The 21,768-nt window shown below is 38.7% G+C and overlaps 1 protein-coding gene across 20 annotated transcripts in view; it reads left to right on the top strand.

Moving 5' to 3' along the window:
• The window catches only part of NCOR1 (nuclear receptor corepressor 1), a 185,405-nt gene that overhangs the window by 39,333 nt on the left and 124,304 nt on the right, over window positions 1–21,768 (top strand). For all 20 annotated transcript variants that reach the window (XM_054536273.2, XM_054536269.2, XM_054536266.2 and 17 more), the window contains exons 4-5: window positions 9,117–9,309; window positions 16,278–16,460. In XM_054536273.2, coding sequence (XP_054392248.2) covers window positions 9,117–9,309; window positions 16,278–16,460 — 376 coding nt within the window. The remainder of the gene's footprint in view (window positions 1–9,116; window positions 9,310–16,277; window positions 16,461–21,768) is intronic.

Raw genomic sequence — 21,768 nt, 5'->3', positions numbered from 1 at the left:
AGCAGTTCTCCTGCCTCAGCCTCTGGAGTAGCTGGGACTACAGGTATGTGCCACCATGCCCAGCTAATTTTTGTATTTTTAGTAGAGACAGGGTTTTGCCATGTTGGCCAGGCTGGTCTTGAACTCCAGACCTCAAGTGATCCGCCCACCTCGGCCTCCCAAAGTGCTGGGATTACCGGAGTGAGCCACTGTGCCTGGCCTGCACATTTTCTTTATCCATTCATCTGTCAGTGGGCATCTAGGTTGTTTCTATATATTAACTATTGTGAATGATGCTGCCATGAACATGGGAGTGTAGGTATCTGGTTGTTGTTTTATTCTTTTTTTTTGAGATAGGGACTTGCTCTGTCACTCAGGCTGGAGTACAGTGGCATGATCATGGCTCACTGCAGCCTGGACCTCCCAGGCTCAAACGATCCTCCCACTGCTGCCTCCCGGGTAGCTGGCACCACAGGTGCATGCCACTGTGCCTGGCTAATTTTTGTATTTTTTGTAGAGATAGGGTCTCACTATATCCAGGCTGGTCTTGAACTCCTGGCCTCAAGCGATCCTTCTGCCTCATCTTCCCAAAGTGCTAGGATTACAAGCATGAACCACTGAGCCCAGCCCAGATATCTTTATGAGGTGGTGATTTCATTCCTTTTGAGTATACAACCAGAAGAGGGATTGCTGGGTCTATAGTAGTTGTATTTTTAATTTCTTTGGGACCTTCCATACTGTTTCCCATAATGGCTATAACAATCTACATTCCCACCAACAAAATACTAGGGTTCCCTTTTCTCCATACCCTCGCCAACATTTGTTATCTTTTGGAGAATAGCCATCCTTACAGGTGTGAGGTGAGATCTCATTGTAGTTTTAATTTGCATTTCCATTGTGATTAGTGATATTGCGCACCATTTTATATATCTCTTGGCCGTTTTTATGTTTTCTTTGGAGAAATGTCGTTTAGGTCCTTTTCCCATTGTTTTCACTTCTCTTAATGTGATATATCCCATTGATGGAATTGTGTATGTTAAACCAGCCTTGCATGCCAAGGATAAATCCCACTTGCTAGTGGTTTGTTTGTAATCTTCGTGATGTGTTGTTGAGTTCAGTTTGTTAATATTTTATTGAGGTTTTTTTTTTTTTTTTTTTTTTGGAGACAGAGTCTCGCTCTGTTGCCCAGGCTGGAGTGCAGTGGCACGATCTTGGCTCACTGCAAGCTCTGCCTCCTGGCTTCACGCCATTCTCCTGCCTCAGCCTCCTGAGTAGCTGGGACTACAGGCGCCTACCACCATGCCCAGCTAATTTTTGTACTTTTAGTAGAGACAGGGTTTCACTGTGTTAGCCAGGATGGTCTCTATCTCCTGACCTCGTGATCTGCCCGCCTTGGCCTCCCAAAGTGCTGGGATTACAGGTGTGAGCCACCACGCCCGGCCTTTATTGAGGATTTTTGCATCAGTGTTCATTAGAGAGATTGACCTCTAGTTTTGTTTTCTTGTGACGTCCTTGACTTAGATATCAACTTAAATGCCTTTGACTTAGATATGCTGGCCTCATATAATGTTTTCGGAAATAGTCCCTCTAGCTCTATTTTTTGGAAGAGTTTAGGAGGAGTTGGTATATATTTTTCTTTGACTATTCAGTAGAATTCTGCCATGAAGCCTTCAGATCCTGGAGTTTTCTTTGTTGAGAAGTTTTTGATTACTTCTTCAGCCTCTTCATTTGTTGTTCGTTTGTTCAGGCTTTCTATTTCTGCTTAACTCAATCTTGGTAGGTTGTGTTTTTCTAGGAATTTATCCATTTCCTCTAGGTTATCCAATTTATTGACATATAATGGTTCATATAGTTCCTTATGATCCTTTTTATTTCTGAGGCGTCTGTTGTAATTTCTTCATTTTCATTTTTATTTTATTTATATGAATTCTAAGGTATTTTGAAATATAATTACCTTTATAAATTTCCTTTCTGATTTCAGCAATTTTATAAGGTACCTGATTTCCCATTTCAAAAATGTGCTCACTGTTTGGGTTTTAAGATGATCAAAGATTTGAAATATAATAATATTTTATTTGAGATGGAGTCTCACTCTGACGCACAGGCTGGGGTGCAGTGGCACGATCTTGACTCACTGCAACCTCTGCCTCTCATGTTCAAACGATTCTTCTGCCTTAGCCTCCGATTAGCTGGAACTATAGGCACTACAAAAAAAAATACTTTTTTTGTATTTTTAGTAGAAACAAGGTCTCACCATGTTGGCCAACCTGGTCTTAAACTCCTGACCTCAGGTGATCCACCTGCATCGGCCTCCCAAAGTGCTAGGATTATAGGCATGAGCCACCACTCCCAGCCTAAAATTATTATATAATACATTTCTTGGTTAAGTTTGGAGAGAGAATTCAGCTTACTTGTCCCCTAATATCTAAAAAATGTACAAAAATATATATTTTTCAAAAAGGCTAAAAATTTACCCTTTTATAAACAAGGAAAGACAGCTATTGTCAAAAACTTAGAAAAGTGGGATTCACGGAAAGAATTACAAGTATCTTGAATGACTTGGCCTCCTATATTCTATTGTTAAAGTAGCATTATTGTTTTATGAGTCAAGGAATATGAGTTTTTATTTTATTTCATTTCATTTTATTCTATTCTTTTTTTTTTTTTTTTTTGAGATGGAGTCTCGTTCTGTCGCCCAGGTTGGAGTGCAGTGGCGTGATCTCAGCTCACTGGAACCTCTGCCTCCTGGGGTCAAGCAATTCTCCTGCCTTAGCCTCCCGAGTAGCTGGGACTACAGGCTCGTGCTACCAATGCACGGCTGATTCTTTGTATTTTTAGTAGAGATGGGGTTTCACTGTGTTAGCCAGGATGGTCTCAATCTCCTGACCTTGTGATTTGCCCACCTCAGCCTCCCAAAGTGCTGGGATTACAGGCGTGAGCCACCACGCCCGGCCTGTTTTATTTTTTTGAGACAGAGTTTTGCTCTTTTTGCCCAAGCTGGAGTGCAGTGGCGCAATCTTGGCTCACCTCTGCCTCCCGGGTTGAAGGGATTCTCATGCCTCAGCCTCAAGAGTAGCTGGGATTACAGGTGCCTGCCTCCATGACTGGCTAATTTTATATTTTTAGTAGAGGTGGGGTTTCACCACGTTGGCCAGGCTAGTCTCGAACTCCTGACCTCAGGTGATCCGCCCGCCTCAGCCTCCCAAAGTGCTGGGATTACAGGCGTGAGCCACTGTGCCTGGCGGAACGTGAGTTTTTTAAAAAGAAAATTAAAAAAAAGCAGTATCGAAGAAAGTAAGTTAGTGAAATCCTAGGATTTCTCATAAATATTCTTTGATTGGAGAAAATTTCAATTGGTGGTGGTGATTGGTTTGCTTGAGAATTCCCATTATGCCATCCTGGTTTCTCAACAGCTGCAGAAAGGACAGTTGGGATGTGCCATTCTGTAAAGTGATGAGCCAGAACCCTTTGGAGTGGTCTACATGTCTGGCTGGTAGAGGGGGCCAGAGTCCTTAGCAAAGGCTAACCAAGATGTTTCCTAACCTAACCAAGATTTTTCCTCCTTTGCCCCACTTCCTTGCTCCCTTGGGCCGTAGAACAGTATTTAGAAAGCCATACCTATTCTTCCATTTGCAGAGAAGATGAACACATGCCAGAAAAAGTGGGAACAATCAAGGAGAACCCACCCAGACTATCCCACGCCAAAGAGAAAGGCTGCCACAATGTACCTGAGCAGGAGGGTGGGGAATGGCACAAACGAGATGAATATATTCCTGGAAAAGAAAATTAAAGCAATACAGTATGCCAAAAATAAAATCGCCACGTGTAAGAAACATAAACAAAGAGCATGCCTCGTAAGTGCTATGCACTATAAAAGAACTTAAATAATGAAGTATTCAAAAACAAAATGATAAGACAGCCAGATGGGCTAAATGTAGTTAGACATTTGAGTGCCCTCAAGATATAAAATTAGAAAGAAAAGGAATAAAGTAGATGTGGCTTAAGGTAAACCTTGTCTTAGAACAAAGTCTTGATATAATTAGAGTGAGTGCAGAAGAAAAAGACAAAGATTAAGACAATTAGAAAGAACTTGTAGGGAGGACAAATAAAGATCATCCAGTATACTATAAGAACATGTTTTTGAGGTGGAAAACCTGGTAAAGGAACAGTAATAATATTCATAATACAGAAATTCCCCGTAAAGTTAAGGAAGAATTGATAGATTCTACAGGTTGATAAAACGTATCTTGTTCCAGGAAAAATTTATACAGAAAGAATGATCCATACCTAGACAGATCATGGTTAAGGAATTAAATTTCAAGGATAAGTAAAAGAATTAGGAATTCAGGAAACAAAATAAATGCTCCACAAGATGGAAGAGTCAGGCTACAAACTTCTACATAGCAGAATTGAGTGACAGAAAATAGTGAAGCAGTCGCTACAAAGTTCTGAATAAAAGAAATTGATATTCAAGAATATTATACCAGACAGTTTAACAATAAACACAACAGGTAGATGTTCTTAGACATGAAAGCACTGAGCAATTATAGCATCTAAAACTGAAAGAGGCCGGGCGTGGTGGCTCACACCTGCAGTCCCAGCACTTTGGGAGGCTGAGGCAGGCATATCACCTGAGGTCAGGAGTTCGAGACCAGCCTGGCCAACATGGCGAAACCCTGTCTCTACTAAAAATATAAAAATTAACTGGGAGTGGTGGCACACGCCCGTAATCCCAGCTACTCTGGAGTCTGAGGCAGGAGAATCTCTTGAACCCAGGAGGTGGAGGTTGCAGTGAGGGGAGATGGCAACACTGTACTCTAGCCTGGGAGACAGAGTGACACTCTGTTTCAAACAAAACAAAGCAAAACAAAACAAACCTGAAAGAATTTCTTCTTTTTCTTTTTTTTTTTTTTTTTGAGATGGAGTTTTGCCCTTGTTGTTCAGGCTGGAGTGCAATGATGCGATCTCGGCTCACTGCAACCTCCGCTTCCCGGGTTCAAGTGATTCTCCTACCTCAGCCTCCCAAGTAGCTGGGATTATGGGCATGCGCCTCCATACCTGGCTAATTTTTTTGTATTTTTAGTAGAGATGGGGTTTCTCCATGTTGGCCAGGCTGGTCTCGAACTCCTGACCTCAGGTGATCCACCTGCCTTGGCCTCCCAAAGTGCTGGGATTACAGGTGTGAGCCACCGCATCTGGCCTAAGAATTTCTTGATGACCGAATCCAGCCAAACAAAGAATGGATGCCATGGTAAGAGGATTGGTAGTTAGCCATAAACCCATCTTTTTTTTTTTAAAGAGACGAAGTCTCCAAACTCCTGGGTTCAAGTGATCCTCCTGCCTCAGTCTTCTGAGTAGCTCGGATTACAGGTGCATGGCATTGTGCCTGACAAATTTTTTATTTTTGTAGAGACAGAGTTGCTATGTTGCCTGGACTGGTCTCAAACTCCCACCATCAAGCGATCCTCTTGCCTTGGCCCCCTAAAGTGATGGGAAACGTGTGTGAGCCATTACATCTGGCAACCAGGGCACAGGAAAATTCAGAAAAACATTGAGTATGAAACATTCTCTTTTAGCAAGAAATCAGACTGCTTTAAAATTCTTTAAAATTCGAATGATAAAGTATAGTTACTTAAATGTGTTTTGTAACTTTAATTTGTTTTAAAGATGTTTAAAGGTGGTGTTACGAGATGACAAAAGTCAGTAAAATGGGGAACTTTACAGAGTTTGCAAGCCTACAGAGTTTTTTTTTGTTTTTTGTTTTTTTAAAGACATGAGTCTTGCTCTGTCACCCAGACTGTTGTGTTGTGCAGTGGCGTGATCTTGACTCACTGCAACCTCTGCCAGGGTTCAAGCGATTCTCCTGCCTCAGGTTCCCAAGTAGCTGGGACTACATGCGTGCACCACCACGCCCGGCTAATTTTTGTACTTTTTGTAGAGATGGGCTTTCACCTTGTTGACCAGGCTGGTCTCGAACTCCTGACCTCAAGTGATCCACTTATCTCGGCCTCCCAAAGTCTTGGGATTACAGGCGTGAGCCACAGCATCCGGCCCTGCAAAGATTTCTTTATGTGAAAATTTGCTGTTAGGTGTTTTTTTTTTTTTTGTATACACAGTTTATTTATTTTTATCAGCTGATGGGTGTTTGGATCATTTTTACTTTTTGACAATTATGAATAATTCTGCTGTGAACATTCATGTACAAGTTTTTGTTTGTACGTATATTTTCCTTTCTGTTGGTTGGATACCTAGGAGTGGAATTGCTGGGTCATGTGGTAACTCTATTTTATTTAACTATTTGAGAAACTACCAGATCGTTTTCAAAGTATACCATTCTACTGGTGTTAATTTTAAAAGGCAAATGCATTAATTTAAATTGGAGATTTCATGCTTAGTTCTACCAGAACTCCTAATATTAAATTGTACTTAGCAAATATTTTTGTTGTTTATTTAAATTTCTGAGATTTTATACATTAAATTATATATTTATTTATGGCTGAGTAGATTTGTTCTTCTAAAAAGGATTGGCAGGCTGAAATGGGAAGTAGTCTGATTTCTAGATAGAAAAAAAGCATTCCATACTCATTGTTTTCTTAGTTGTCCTGTTCCTTGGTACCTTAGTTTCTTCTCCAGTACTGGGTATGATATGCCTCACCTTCTGGCTTTGATAAATCTCAGAGGCAGAGTTGCTGGAAATGAAATGTAATACTTGAAAATTATGCTTTTGTAGGTTATGTTCTAGCTGAGGGGGCAACTGAGGGCAGAAGTCTAGCTAAGGCATTACTTGGGTAGATTACCTCTGGCCTTAGTGGAGGATGAATCTTTTGATTATAATAGCTTTGTAGTAAGCTTTAAAAGGTGAAGTGTGAGTTTTCCAACTTTGTTCTTTTCCAAGATTGTTTGGCTGTTTGTAATCCCTTGAGATTCCATATGAATTTCATGATGAGTTTTTCTATTTCTGCAAAAAAAGCCAATGGCATTTGATAGAGATTACATTGAATCCACAGGTTGCTTTGTGTAGTATTGTCATTTAATGACATTATCTTCCAACATATGAATTTGAGATTTCTTACTATGTATTAAGTCTTTTATTTCTTCGAGCAATGTTTTGTGGTTTTCAGTGTTTAAAGTCGTAAGCCTCCTTGGTCATATTTATTCCTAGCTATGTTCTTTTGGGTGCTCTTATAAATGTATTGCTTTTTTTTTTTGAGATGGAGTTTCGCTCTTGTTGCCCATGCAGGAGTACAATGGCATGATCTTGGCTCACCGCAACCTCTGCCTCCCGGGTTCAAGCGATTCTTCCACCTCAGCCTCCCGAGTAGCTGGGATTGCAGGCGTGCACCACCATGTCTGACTAATTTTGTATTTTTTAGTAGAGATGGGTTTTTCTCCATGTTGGTCAGGCTGGTTTCGAACTCCTGACCTCAGATGATCCACACGCTCCGGCCTCCCAAAGTGCTGGGATGACAGGTGTGAGCCACCGCACTCAGCATAAATGTATTGTTTTTTAAGTTTCATGTTTGGATTCTTTAATGCTAGTGTATAGAATACAACCGAGTTTTGTGTGTTGATTTTGTATCCTGCAACTTCGATGTATTTATTTGTTAGCTCTAATAGTTTTTTTTGCCAATTCTTTAGGGTGCCACATATGGAATCATGTTGTCTTGAATAAAAATGCTTATTTCTTTTTAATTTGGATACCTTTTATTTCTTTTTCTTTCCTAGTGCTCTGACGGTAATTTCCAATACCATATTGAATGTAAATGGTGAATGCAGTCATCTTTGTCTTGTTCCTGAAGTTTCCCACTCCTGAAGTTTTTTGTGATGTCACTCTGAATTTTAAGATAATAGGATTCTGTGTGTTGAATGAGCTTTAAAATTTTGAAGTATAATAATTTTACAGAATTTAGCATTCAGGCCAGGTGCGGTGGCTCACGCCTGTAATCTCAGCACTTTGGGAGGCTGAGGCAGGTGGATTGCTTAGCTCAGGAGTTCGAGACCAGTCTAGGCAACATAGCGAGACCTAATCTCTACAAAAATTAGCCTGGCATGGTGGCTCGCGCCTGTAATCCCAGCTACTGGGGAGGCTGAGGCAGGAGAATCACTTGAATCTAGGAGGTGGAGGTTGCAGTGAGCCAAGATGGGGCACTTCAGCCTAGGCCTCAAAAAACAAATAAACAAAAAAAGAATTTAGCATTCATTTCATTGTCTGTCCTCAATATGAAACCCAGCGATTCTGTTTTCAGTGAAATATTGCTTTGCAAAGCATTAGTTTACAGGTTGGCCATGAGATACAATATCACCTCTGTAAACACCTGGTAGAAAATGAAAAGTCAACTTAATGAGCACTCACGAGCAGGACTCAACAATACATCCTGTAAAGAAATGAAAGATTCTGATCTTCAAGTTATGTATTTAGGGAAGCTAGACAGAATACATGTTTTTGGGGCCAGGATGATGTTTTAGAAGCAATGTTGGATTTCTCCTCAAGAGACTTGTCTTTAAGACTGAATGGTACCTCATAAGTGAGGTCATTTCTCTTTCTATGTAACAATAGCTGGGAGATTTTTATTTCTTGCTTGTTTTTATTATTGCTTGAAAAATGGTGGCTCTTCTGGTTTATATTATCCCAAATTTAATTATTATGGCATTTTAACATTAAAAAATATTAGTTTATAGATATTCTTCAGCAACTAAACTTTCTGCAAATGTTTTGTTTTGTCTTTCACTTCTAGATTAGTTTTTAATCCTCCCCCCCCAACCTTTTTTTTTTGTTTTAAGACAGAGTCTCACATTGTTGCCTAGGCTGGAGTGCAGTGGCACGATCTCAGCTCACTGCAACCTCCACCTCCCAGGTTCAAGCAATTCTCCTGCCTCAGCCTCCCGAGTAGCTGCGATTACAGGCGCCCACTACCACGCCCAGCTAATTCAAACCTTTTTTAAAAATTAGACTAGAAGTTTAATGGTACTATAGTGAGGTATATATTCTTTGGGGGTGGGAACAGAAGGGGTACGGATTCACTTTGAATGTAAGCATGACTTTTTCATTATTATTTAAAAGTCTAACCAGGGATGTTAGCAGGGAGTTGTACATCACTTACAAATTTTCAAGTGTTTATTTTCTTTGTATGTATTAGGCCTCAAGAAAGGAGAACTAGTTATGAACCGTTTCATCCAGGCCCATCCCCAGTGGATCATGATTCACTGGAATCGAAGCGACCACGTCTGGAACAGGTTTCTGATTCTCATTTTCAGCGTGTCAGTGCTGCGGTTTTGCCTTTAGTGCACCCACTGCCAGAAGGGCTGAGGGCTTCTGCAGATGCTAAGAAGGTAAATATTTGTTCTCTTACCCTGTAGAGTTGTAGGTTTGTAATGTTTATTTAGTTATACTCATGCATAGCACCTCAAAGAAAGTCCAGTTACACTAGTCTGTAAAGGTTAGTGGTATGGGAAAGTAAAAATTTTGTTAAACAAAACTAGAAACCACAGATGAGTGCTCCAGACTGCTAAAGTGAGCACTTTTGCCTTTTTGGTAAGTGAAAACAATCCAAAAAGACTGCTCCCATAAAGAAGAATTTCTATTAAATAATGCTCAAGCATTTTTTTACTGGCTTGCTGGCTATAAAATGTGGTCAGAGGTACTCAAGGCTACTAGTTTTGTTAAATCTTGATTAAATTTTAAATAAGTCCCTTAAATTTAGTAGCAGTTTATTAACTGCTATATGGGAGAAAACACATCCAGGTAAGGTTGAATTGTGCTTATAAGTTCTATACAAAAGAAAATTGTTCCTAATTTATGTAAGTAATACATACTTATAGAAAACTTGGAAAATAGGAAAAAAGTTACCTGTAATCCTGTAACTTGGAGATAACGACCCTCCCCCAGTTTTATTGTGGAATAAAAATTGTGTATATTTATGGTGATATTTATATTTATGGTGATATTTATACAGTGTGATATTTTGATATATGTATACATTGGGAAACTCATCAAGCTAATTAACATATTCATCACCTCACATAGTTATTATTTTGGTGGTAAGAACATTTAAAATCCACTCTTAGCAATTTTTAAGTATATAATACATATTATTAGCTATAGTTGCCATGCTGTACGAAGATAACAAGTTTTAATATTTAGCTATATTTTGTGACATTTCAAACAATGCGAGTTCTATTAAGAACTTTCCCCATGCACTTATTTTTGTTTACCCATCTTTTGTGAAATGTTTGCTCATGTAGTATGTCCTTGTTTTATCGCTATGTTTACCTTTTTCTTTTTTTTTTTTTTGAGATGGAGTCTCACTCTGTACCCCAGGCTGGAGTGCAGTGGCGCGATCTCGGCTCACTGCAACCTCTGCCTCCCAGGTCCTGGTTCAAGCAATTTTCCTGCCTCAGCCTCCCGAGTAGCTGGGATTACAGGGACGCACCACCATGCCCAGCTAATTTTTGTATTTTTAGTAGAGACAGGGTTTCACCATGTTGGCCAGGCTGGTCTCTTGAACTCCTGACCTTGTGATCCACCCACCTCGGCCTCCCAAAGTGCTGGGATTACAGGCATGAGCCACTGTGCCCGGCCTATGTTTACCTTTTTCAACTCTCTGCTTTGCTTATTATTAATTCTGCAGATTAGGAAGTGCCTGACGCTTAGTAGATACAGAATAAATATTTGTCATAGAAAGAATAAATTAATTTTTTTTTTTTTTTGAGACGGAGTCTTGCTTTGTCGCCCAGGCTGGAGTGCAGAGGCGCGATCTCTGCTCACTGCAAACTCTACCTCCCAGGTTCGCGCCATTCTCCTGCCTCAGCCTCCCGAGTAGCTGGGACCACAGGCGCCCGTCATCACGCCCGGCTAATTTTTTGTGTTTTTAGTAGAGACGGGGTTTCACCGTGTTAGCCAGGATGGTCTCGATCTCCTGACCTCATGATCCGCCCGCCTCAGCCTCCCAAAGTGCTAGGATTACAGGCGTGAGCCACTGCACCCGGCCAGAATAAATTAATTTTAAAAACTCTTAACAGTAAAGTGTTAACCTTTTTACCAACATATACTAATATTTTTCCCAGTGTCTTTTTGTTTCAGTTTTTCTTTTTTTAAAGCATACTGAAGTTTAAAATGTTTTTACTGCCATCAAATCTTTTTTCTATGTTTATTAACCTTTATGCCTAATTGCCCTTTCTTCCCTGATATCAGATAAATAAGTACCCACACATTTTCTTTGAGTTTTTATGCAATGAAGAGTAATTTAAAAGCTAGTGAATGTATCTACAATTTATTTTCAAATAGTTCAGCCAAAATGAAGTTATACACACACACACACATGCACACCCAGACACACACAGACACACACAGAAAGCAAATATGTTAAAATGTTAACTACTGGTGAAGCTAGATGAAGGATAAATGAGTGTCCATTATACTGTTCCTTCAACTTTTAAGTAAATTTGAAATTTTTCAAAATAGTAAGTTGGATGGGGAAAAATTCTTTGCCATGAGCTAGAAATTAGCTAAGCTTCTAGGTGTTTTGTGACCCACCTTATCATGTGAAATATCTTTATCATACAGTAGACTGTGGGGTTTATAAGAAATGTTCTGCTGCATTAAAAAAAAAGAAATTTAAAAATATGGTGAATAAACGTCATCTTCCATGGCTGAATACATTACCACAAATGTAATTTATAACTATAGAATTTTGTTTTTTAGCAGGAAAGTGTCTTAAAAACTCATTCATTAAAATGGGATGTGTTGTGTTGTAGTGTGACCCATTTCCATGTTATAGTTGAGAAACTGGATTTTCAGAAAAATTAAGTGACCTAGGTAGTACCTCCTGAGTTGAAATTAACCCAGGACCCCTGACTCTAGTCCTGCTTTTTTTCCCCTAAAGTGTAAACCGTGACTCCTTCTACTAACTAATACTTCTCCTTCCGTCTCCCTGTCCCCATTCTCTCCCAACTGCCCACCTCCAGAAGTAAGGATTTAAAAAGAACTAACATTTGTTAGATTTTTTTTTAAATGTTAAGCCTAGGTATATCATTTATAGAAGAGTTAAATAAGCTTGAAAGAAAAAATTACCTACAGTTTACCACTTAAAAGTTATTAACATTCTCATGTTGATTCTTCCCTATTTGTATGTGTATTATTTTAATTTTAATTTTATTTAATTTTATGGGTTTTTTTTTTTTTTTGCTGCTCCTTGTGGAACAGGGCTAACCCATAGGCAGTGTGTCCAGAGTCAGCCCGTATGAATATTTTAATGTGCTCACTTTGTACATTCTGTTTAACTTTACTTTTGCTTAAATATGTGCTTAGCTTCTTTTTGTGCCAGTAAGTTTACAACTGTATTGTTAGTGGCTACTTAGTATTCCACATATGAATAAATAAAGTTCATTGATTAAATAAAGTTATTTAATCAATCCTCATACATTTAGGTTACCTGTTTGTTCAGAAGTACAGTGTTGTGACATGCATTGTTTTTTTTTGAGACGGAGTCTCACTTTGTTGCCCAGGCTGGAGTGCAGTGGTGCGACCTTGGCTCACTGCAACCTATACCTCCCAGCGATTCTCCTGCCTCAGCCTCCCGAGTAGCTGGGACTACAGGCTCAGGCCACCAAGTTCAGCTAATATTTGTATTTTTAGTGGAGACGAGGTTTCACCATGTTGGCCAGGCTGGTCTCGAACTCCTGACCTCAGGTGATCTGCCCGCCTTGGCCTCCCAATGTGCTGGGATTATAGGCGTGAGCCACTGCAGCTGGCCCATACATTATTTAGGTTGATTTATTTGTATACATTCTTACTTATTTCCTTAAGGTAGATTTCTTTTAGTATAATTAATTATAGACCAGGTTGATTTTTATGGTACAGTGGGTATTTCCAGATTGTCCTGCAAAAGAGTAGGGCCAGTTCCTAACTCCTGACAGCAGTGTATAAAGGTACCCACTTCTTGGCTGGGCGCGGTGGCTCACGCCTGTAATCCCAGCACTTTGGGAGGCCGAGGCGGGCGGATCACCAGAGGTCAGGAGTTCGAGACCAGCCTGGCCAGCATGGTAAAATGCCGTCTCTACTAAAAATACAAAAATTAGCCGGGCGTGGTGGCAGGCGCCTGTAATCCCAGCTACTCGGGAGGCTGAGGCAAGAGAATCGCTTGAACCCGGGAGGCGGCGGTTGCAGTGAGCTGAGATTGCGCCATTGCACTCCAGCCTGGGGGACAAGAGCGAGACTTCATCTCAAAAAATAAAAATAAAAATAAAAATAAATAAAGGTACCCACTTCTTTTTTATCCTTGCTGACACCACGTGTCTCTTGTTTAACAAAAAGATTGTTAATTTGATGAATGTTTTTAACTTACACTTATTGTTAGTAAAATTTAACATTTTTTATTTGTTTATTGGTTATTTTTCCTGTTTTGTAAATTGTTTTTTCATATATGTTGTCCATTTTTCTGTTGGTTTATTTTATATTGCGTTGTTAGAGTGCATGTTTTGCAAATGGTTTTCCTGTTTAATCATTTGCCTTTTTAATTTGTTATTACTGTTTTGATAAGCAGAAGATTGTGTTTTTGTGTGTGTGGGTTGGTTTTTTTTTTTTTTTCAGACGGAGTCTTCTTCTATCACCCAGGTTGGAGTGCAGTGGTGCCATCTATGCTCACTGCAACCTCTGCCTCCTGGGTTCAAGCCATTCTCCTGCCTCAGCCTCCCAAGTAGCTGGGATTACAGGCTCGCACCACCATACCTGGCTGATTTTTGTATTTTTAGTAGAGATGGGGTTTTACCATGTTGGCCAGGCTGCTCTCGAACTCCTGACCTCTAGTGATCTGCCGCCTCGGCCTCCCAAAGTGCTGGGATTACAGGTGTGAGCCATTGTGCCCAGCGGAAGATTGTTTTTTATTTTATCCATCAATCTCTCTTTTTTAAAAACTAATGTCTTTTGTATCTTTTGCTTTTGGTCTTCCTGAACCCAAGATAATGTGAATCCTTTTTTTTTTTTTTTTTTTTTTTAACTTGAGGCTTTTTGTGATTTGCTAATAAGCCTCTTATAAATGTTTGCTATTACTTGGCTTTTTTTTTTTTGACGTAAGATATGAGGTAAGAATCTAATTCTTTTTCTTCAGGATTGGTATCTGGCTGTTTCAAGCCAAGATTGTAAGGTTCATGAAGGCAGATATCTTGTCTGTTTTGATCCACCATCCTATTCCTGTTATATAAGTAGGCACTTGAGGATTTGGTTTATTGTTAAATATTTAATATTTAGAAAGGAAATCAGTGGAAAATATTCATTTGTAATATTAATTCTTTGGGCATGCATCAGAATCACCTGAGGAGCACTTTTGAAGTCTGCTGAATCAAAATATATAATCTCTTTTGCTATTATATATGCTTCTGTAACACAAATTTGCTCATATGCATATAGTGGGAGAATGATATTCATGTATCATGAAAGTCTTGGTGGTTCACCAAAGATCTTTCTTTATGCATTAACATTTCTAAGTTCTTAGGAGTACACCATCTCATAATGAAAGAAAAAGGCTTCACAACACATGAAGACTTAAAAATATTTAAACATTCTGCATTTAGTTTTCATTTAGTGCAAGTAGTAGCTGGTTTAGTGAATTTAAGAACTGTTGTGCTTTTCACAGTGTTAGTGAAGATTCGAGCATTGAAAAGACAATGTGAAGACAAATTTTCTTGTATTTTTTTTTTAACATTGATAAAGGAGGGAGGGGGAGAAACAAAGGTTGATAAAGATGGTTATACACCAAATCTGATTTTTTCTTTCTTTTTTTTTGAGACGGAGTCTCGCTCTGTCACCCATGCTGAAATGCAGTAGTGCAATCTCAGCTCACTGCAACCTCTGCCTCCTGGGTTCAAGCCATTCTTCTGCCTCAGCCTCCCAAGTAACTGGGACTACAGGTGCCCGCCACCACGCCCAGCTAATTTTTGTATTTTTTTAGTAGAGACGGGGTTTCACCGTGTTGGTCAGGCTGGTCTCGAACTCCTGACCTTGTGATCTGTCTGCTTCAGCATCCCAAAGTACTGGGATTACAGGCATGAGCCACCGTGCCTGGCCACTGATATTTTATTTAGATGAAACATACTGGTTTATTTTGGAAGCCAATGACCTCAAGGATTTACATCTTAAGAGAGGAATCGTAAACTCTAGGGCTTAAAGCTGCCAAAGATTGACTGTATGCCAGATGCAAAGGATACTGGAGCTTTAATTCTATTAAGTCTATTAGAGTTGTTATTGCTTTTATTGGTGCTTTCCTTACAGAATTGTACAGGTTTTAGGGTATAGCCATAATCTTATTTTCCCAGAAGGCCTCTTAGATTCAGTGCATACTATTACAGAATATGAGGCTTTTCATTAGTGTATATTAGCTGAAATATCTGTACTAAGGTATTTTGAAGCAACTGTCCAGTTATCTCCTGTATGCATTGTTGACTCAGAACTATTGACTTTTCACAGTTCCTTAATCATTATTTAATACATTTTAGGGTTCTGTAATCCTGTGAACTACCCTCATTGTAGGTTTCTCATAGTCTAAGTAAAATTAGTACTCTAAAATTTATCTGTTTTATAATATTGCTTATGTCTTTACAGCAGACTGGAAATTAATAGGGTGTGTGTGGATGTGTGTTGGAGGGTAGTGGATTTTGGGTGAAGGGGCTTTCATTCTGCTACAGCTCTGCTGATTTGGAGGTGCAATGGGATGTTTTTGGCTAAGGAAATGTTGCGTATGCTGTAGTGTGGCCTTTATGAAAGTAGGCCTAGAGATAGTAGCAACTGAAGTTCCTAAGTTACTTCTCTGACTTGTGTACCTCAGTTTTGGTTTGGAAAGCCTGAAAACTTTTGATAGGAACACTTGGCCATGTTATAGTTGTTAAGTTGGGTGGACACACAGGTTTTACCTGGAATAATACTATTTCCCAGCCAGTTGTTCAGACCACTTGAAGAGCCATTGCAAGGAAATGGCTGAGAAGTTGGTATCTTCCTTTGTCATGATTGCATTATTTACCTATAAATTCTCTATAATTTCAGTATTGTTATACTAGAGGCTGATCAACACTAACTCACCTCACTTTGCATAGCTTTTAGGGTCTTCAAAATAGTACATGGTATATCTAAACTATAAAAGTGAGGTGAGAATTTGCATGTATGTGAATATGAAAGTTACTACTAAAAGTTTCATTAGACACATAGTACACATGGCTCTGCTGTGGTTTAAAACTGACTTTTTCATTTAAGGCAATCTGGACTCTATTAGTGAGAAATAAATTGTTTTTCTTGGTTTTATTCTCTAAAGGATCCGGCATTCGGAGGCAAACATGAAGCTCCATCCTCTCCAATTTCGGGGCAGCCATGTGGAGATGATCAAAATGCTTCACCTTCAAAACTTTCAAAGGAAGAGTTAATACAGAGTATGGATCGTGTAGATCGAGAAATTGCAAAAGTAGAACAGCAGATCCTTAAACTGAAAAAGAAACAAGTAAATGTCTTTGCTTAATATATTCTAAGAATGTATGTTTGTCTCCCTACAGAAGATATTTTTGAGTTTTCCATATTTTGAAACTTTACATAAAAGGAATCATGCCTTATATATTCTGACTTGCTGTTTTTTTGCTACTGTTGTGGTTTTCTTACATTCATTCATTTTCCTTGCTGCACTGTCTGATTATATGATTGTAGAGAGTGAAATTTGTTTGTCCATTCTATTTTTGATTTTTTTTTTTCTATTCTATACAATGGTGCTGGTTTTTGGTTCACATGTAGAGATTTTCTAGGGCATGTGCCCAGGAATGACAGTGCTTGGCCCAAGATTATGTACAGTGAACTATTTAATAGATGATACCAAATTTGCTAAGAAGTAACACCATTTTACATTCCCACTGGCAGCTTATGTGAGTACCGGTTTGTTCACATTTTTGCCTTTACTTGATATCGTTTTTTCAGTTGGATATGAAATAGTCTTCTCTGTGGTTTGGAAGGAGGCTGAGCTTATTTTCATTTGTTTATGGGTTATTTGGGTTCCTTGTGTGCATTGTTCAAGCCTTTTGTCTATAGTCTCCTATTTTGTCATTGAAATTTTTAGGATTTCCTGAAGTCCCTTGTCAGATATGTGTATAGAAGATTTGCCTAGTTTGTGGCCTGTCACTTCACTTTTAGCCCAGTATTCACTCTAAGTGTAGACTAAGTGCATTTTAGTGCATTTTGTTTTTTCCCAGATTTGGAGTCTCACTCTGTCACCGAGGCTGGAGTGCCGTGGTACGATCTTGGCTCACTGCAACCTCTGCCTCCCAGGTTCAAGCGATTCTCCTGCAACAGCCTCCCGAGTAGCTGGGACTATAGGCGCTTTAAGTGCTTTTAATGTATTCATAAAGTTGTACAGCTGTCACCACTGTCTGATTCTAGAACATTTTTATCATTTCAAAAAGAAACTCCATATCTACTAGCAGTTACTCCCCATTTCCCCCTTTCCCCAGTCGCTGGCAACCACTAGTCTATTCTCTGTCTCTATGGACTAGCATATGCCAAATATCAGAAAAAACAGAATCATATGTGACCTTTTGTGTTTGGCTTCATTTATTTAGCATGTTGTCCTGATTCATCCATGTTGTATCTTGTCTCAGCACCTCATTACTTTTTATGCCTGAATCCCATTGCATGAGTATGCTATATTTTGTTTATCCATTCATTAGTTGATGGATATTTGAGTTGTGTTCATTTTTTGACTATGATTAATAATGTATTGTGATGAGATTCATGTACTCGTTTTTGTGTGGTCGTATTTTTACAATTTTCTTTATATATCTAAGAGCGGGCATATGGTAAATCTATGTTTAAATTTTTGAAAAACTTTAAAACTGTTTTCCAAAGTCTCTGTACCATTTTATATTCTTACCAGCAGTGTATGGAGGTTCCATTTTTTCCTACCTCCTTGCCAACATCTGTTATTTTCCTTTTTTAAAAAAAATAGCCATCCTTGGAGATGTGAAGTGGTATCTACTTGTAGTTTTCATTTGCATATCCTTAATGACTAATGATGTTGAGCATCTTTTCATGTGCTGATTGGCCATTTGTATATCTTTTTAGAGAAATGTTCATTTAAATTGTTTGCTCATTATTTAATTGGGTTGTCTTTTTGTTATTCTAAGAATTCTTTATATATTCTGGAAATTAGTTCCTCATCAGATGTATGACTTAATAGATATTTTCTCTCATTCTGTGGGTTCTTTTCACTTTCCTGATAGTATCCTTTGATGTTCAAAAGTTTTGAATTTTGTTGAAGTCCAGTTTGTTTTTTCCTTTTGTCACTCTTACATTTGGTGTTTTATCTAAGACCCATTGCCTAATTCACGGTCACAGATTTATACCTGTGTTTTCTTCTACACATTTTGTAGTTTTACCTCTTATATTTGGGTCTTTGATCCTGATAGTGTTTTTTTTGGTGAACAGAATTTGTTTAGGTTTTATATGAAAACCCCCTGGGGTTATTAAGGTAGTTTTACTATATTATTTTTAGAAGTTTTATGGTTTTGCTTCTCATCTTATTCTTAATCCACTGGAAACTACATGTTGTATAGTCAGTGTTCATTTATGTTTACCCACATATTTGTCTTCTTACATGCTCACCATTTCTTCTCGCAACTCAAGTCTTCCATCTAGGGGAACACCCTTCTACTGAAGAACGTCTCAGAATTTCCTTTAGTGAAGGTCTCTAAGTTGGCAAATTCAGTATTTGTTTGGTTTTTATGACTTAAATATTGTCTTATATTTGGCCTGTTTATTAAAAGATATATTAATTTGGTATGTAATTATTTTTTCTTAGTACATTGTCTTCTTTCTTCCATTTTTAAGACATTAGCTCTTGGTCTAAATCCATATTCTTTCATGGATAATGTGAATTTTCTCTCAGGTTGTTTTCAATATATTCTTTTCTTCGGGGTTCCATTGTTTTTATGATGATACATTTAGGTGTTTTTTTTTTTTTTCCTTTTAAATCTGTCCAACTTGATATTCCTGAATATGAAGGATGGAGTTTTTCATCACTTTGGGAAAATTCCAAGTCATTATCTTTTTTACAAAACCTTCCTAACAGTTTCTTGTTCTACTTATGAAATTCCTGTTAGTTGTAACATCTTATCACTCTTGTCTTCCATGTCTCTTGTTTGTCTTTCTTATTTTTAACTTCTTTGGGCTTCATTCTGAGCAATTTCTTCAGCCTGTCTTCCAGTTTACATTTTCCTTTTCAATTTTATGTAATCTGCTGTCAAATCTGTCTTCAATTTCAACAATTATGTTTTTATTTCTGGAATTTCTGTTTGGCTCCTTCTCAAATCTGCTTGGTCATTAAAAAAATTTTTTTTTTTTTTTGCTTTCATTGAGTTGTATTAAATTTTTATTATATGCCCAACAATTCTAATTAAGTCTTTATTGGTTTGATTTTGCTGAGTCTCTTTTCTTTTCTTTCTTTTGTCTTTGTTTTCTTTATTTGTACAATGGTAATAATCTAGTAATAACACCAACTAAATCACATGATTGTTTTATGAATTGAGATAATGAATATATTGCATAATATCTGGTACATAGTAAATGTACATGCAATCCATTATAATAATTAGAAATAATGAAATATAATGTATGATTATTATGAAATGTACCAGAGCCACAAATTTTATTGAGAGATATAAAAGACAACTACAGAAAACAAAGAAATATGCCATAACTTAATGGAAACAGTAATAATAATGTTGTGTGTGCATCTTGCACTAAATCATGTCTCATACAATTTCAATAAAATTTCAATTAAATTTATTTTTAAAACATGGCAAATACATTGTAAAGTTAATGTAAAAGAACAAACAGGGCCAGGCTCAGTGGCTCAACCTGTAATCCCAGCACTTTGGGAGGCCGAGGCAGGCCAGATCACCTGAGGTCAGGAGTTCAAGACCAGCCTGGCCAACATGGCGAAACCCCACCTCTACTAAAAATACAAAAAATTAGCTGAGCGTGGTGGCGGGTGCCTGTAATCCCAGCTACTCTACTTGGGAGGCTGAGGCAGGAGAATCACCTGAACCCTGGAGGTAGAGGTTGCAGTGAGCTGAGATTGTGCCACTGCACTCCAGCCTGGGCAAATAGAGTGAGACTCCGTCTCAAAAACAAAAACAAACAGGTGAGGAGGGAGTGTGTGCGCGCGTGTGCGTGTGTGTGTGTATGTGTTTGCTTTTGGCCTTTGAGTTGTAATGGTTTTGACCCAGGGCTATTTGGGTGCTAAGAACAAAGTGTGATTTGTTTATTCCTTAACAAGGATTCTAAAAGAAGGCCCTCTAAGCAGGAAAGAAAGCGAATCATTGAAGAACCCTTTACCATAAAAATCATCTCAGAATTTGAAATATCTTTCTTTTGCTTGTACAGATAACAGACTGCAAGAGTACTTATAATTCCAAAGTGGAAGTGTTCCTTACAGTTTAGACTCTCCTGGTGGCTATTTATTATTATTATTTTTTTAAAATTTTTTTCGAATTGGGCAGCCTCCTGAGCCAGAATAGGTTCAGAAACTCCCTCTTGGTGGATTTTTATGCTTTCATTTGGGCATGGTCTGATTTACAGTACTGGGAGCTTTGACTATCACTCTTATTTATTTAGTTTTTTTGAGATGGAGTCTCCCCCCGTCACCCAGGCTGGAGTGCAATGGTGTGATCTTGGCTCACTGCAACCTCCACCTCCTGGGTTCAAGCGATTCTTCTGCTTCTGCCTCCTGAATAGCTGGGGTTACAGGCTCGCGCCACTACGCCGAGCTAATTTTTTGTATCTTTAATAGAGAAGGAGTTTCACTATGTTGGCCAGGCTGGTCTTGAACTCCTGGGCTCAAGTGATCTACCGTCTCGGCCTCCCAAAGTGCTGGGATTACAGGTGTGAGCCATTGTACCCGGCCTATGAGTCTCATTTAGTAGTATAGATAATTTTTGCCTATAGGCTATACTAGACTTAACCTTAATTTGTCTTTACCTAATTTTTCTTTTATCATCTTAGGCAGTGGACTTACGCTAAATTTATTTGTGTGGATATTTTTAAAGCATTAACTAGGTATCAGGCACTGGTTTAGGTGTTGAAAAAAAGCAGTGGACAAAGCAGACAGGTCCCCGCTTGCTTCACTAGTAATACTCAGTAATATTTACAATTTATAGTTGTAATATGCTTTATATATATGTTAAGTCATTTAGTCTTTTCAAAAAGCTGTATGATAGGTAGTATTATTATCCCTACCTTATTTATGAGTAGTTTAGGTATTTCCTTAATATTGACTTAAGGGAGCCAGGCATGGTGGCTCACAGTGGTAATCCCGACACTTTGAGAGGTCAAGGCAGGTGGATCACCTGAGGTCAGGAGTTCAAGACCAGCCTGACCAACATGGTGAATCCCTGTCTCTACTAAAAAAATATGAAAATTAGCCGGGCATGGTGGTGGCCACCTGTAATCCCAGCTACTCAGGAGGCTGAGGCAGGAGAATCGCTTGAACCCTGGAAGCGGAGGTTGCAGTGAGCGCCATTGCATTCCAGCCTTGGTGACAGAGCAAGACTCCCTCTCAAAAAAAAAAAAAGATTGACCTAAGGACCCAGAAAGGTTCCTAGGATCACACCACCTGTAAAGGGTGACCCTGAGGCTCAAACCCAGGCACGGTAATACAGTTAGCTTTTTCTTTATACTTGCACACACCAGTAGTCTATATTTTTGTAGTTTTGTTGATTGCCCTTTGACCGGAGCACTGTAACACATGAAGGTTGGGTGTTGAGGAT

This window comes from Pongo abelii, chromosome 19, assembly GCF_028885655.2.
Source record: "Pongo abelii isolate AG06213 chromosome 19, NHGRI_mPonAbe1-v2.0_pri, whole genome shotgun sequence".
Taxonomy (NCBI): domain Eukaryota; kingdom Metazoa; phylum Chordata; class Mammalia; order Primates; family Hominidae; genus Pongo; species Pongo abelii.
The sequence above is the reverse complement of the archived record's forward strand: the minus strand, read 5'-3'. Positions and strand labels throughout refer to the sequence as shown.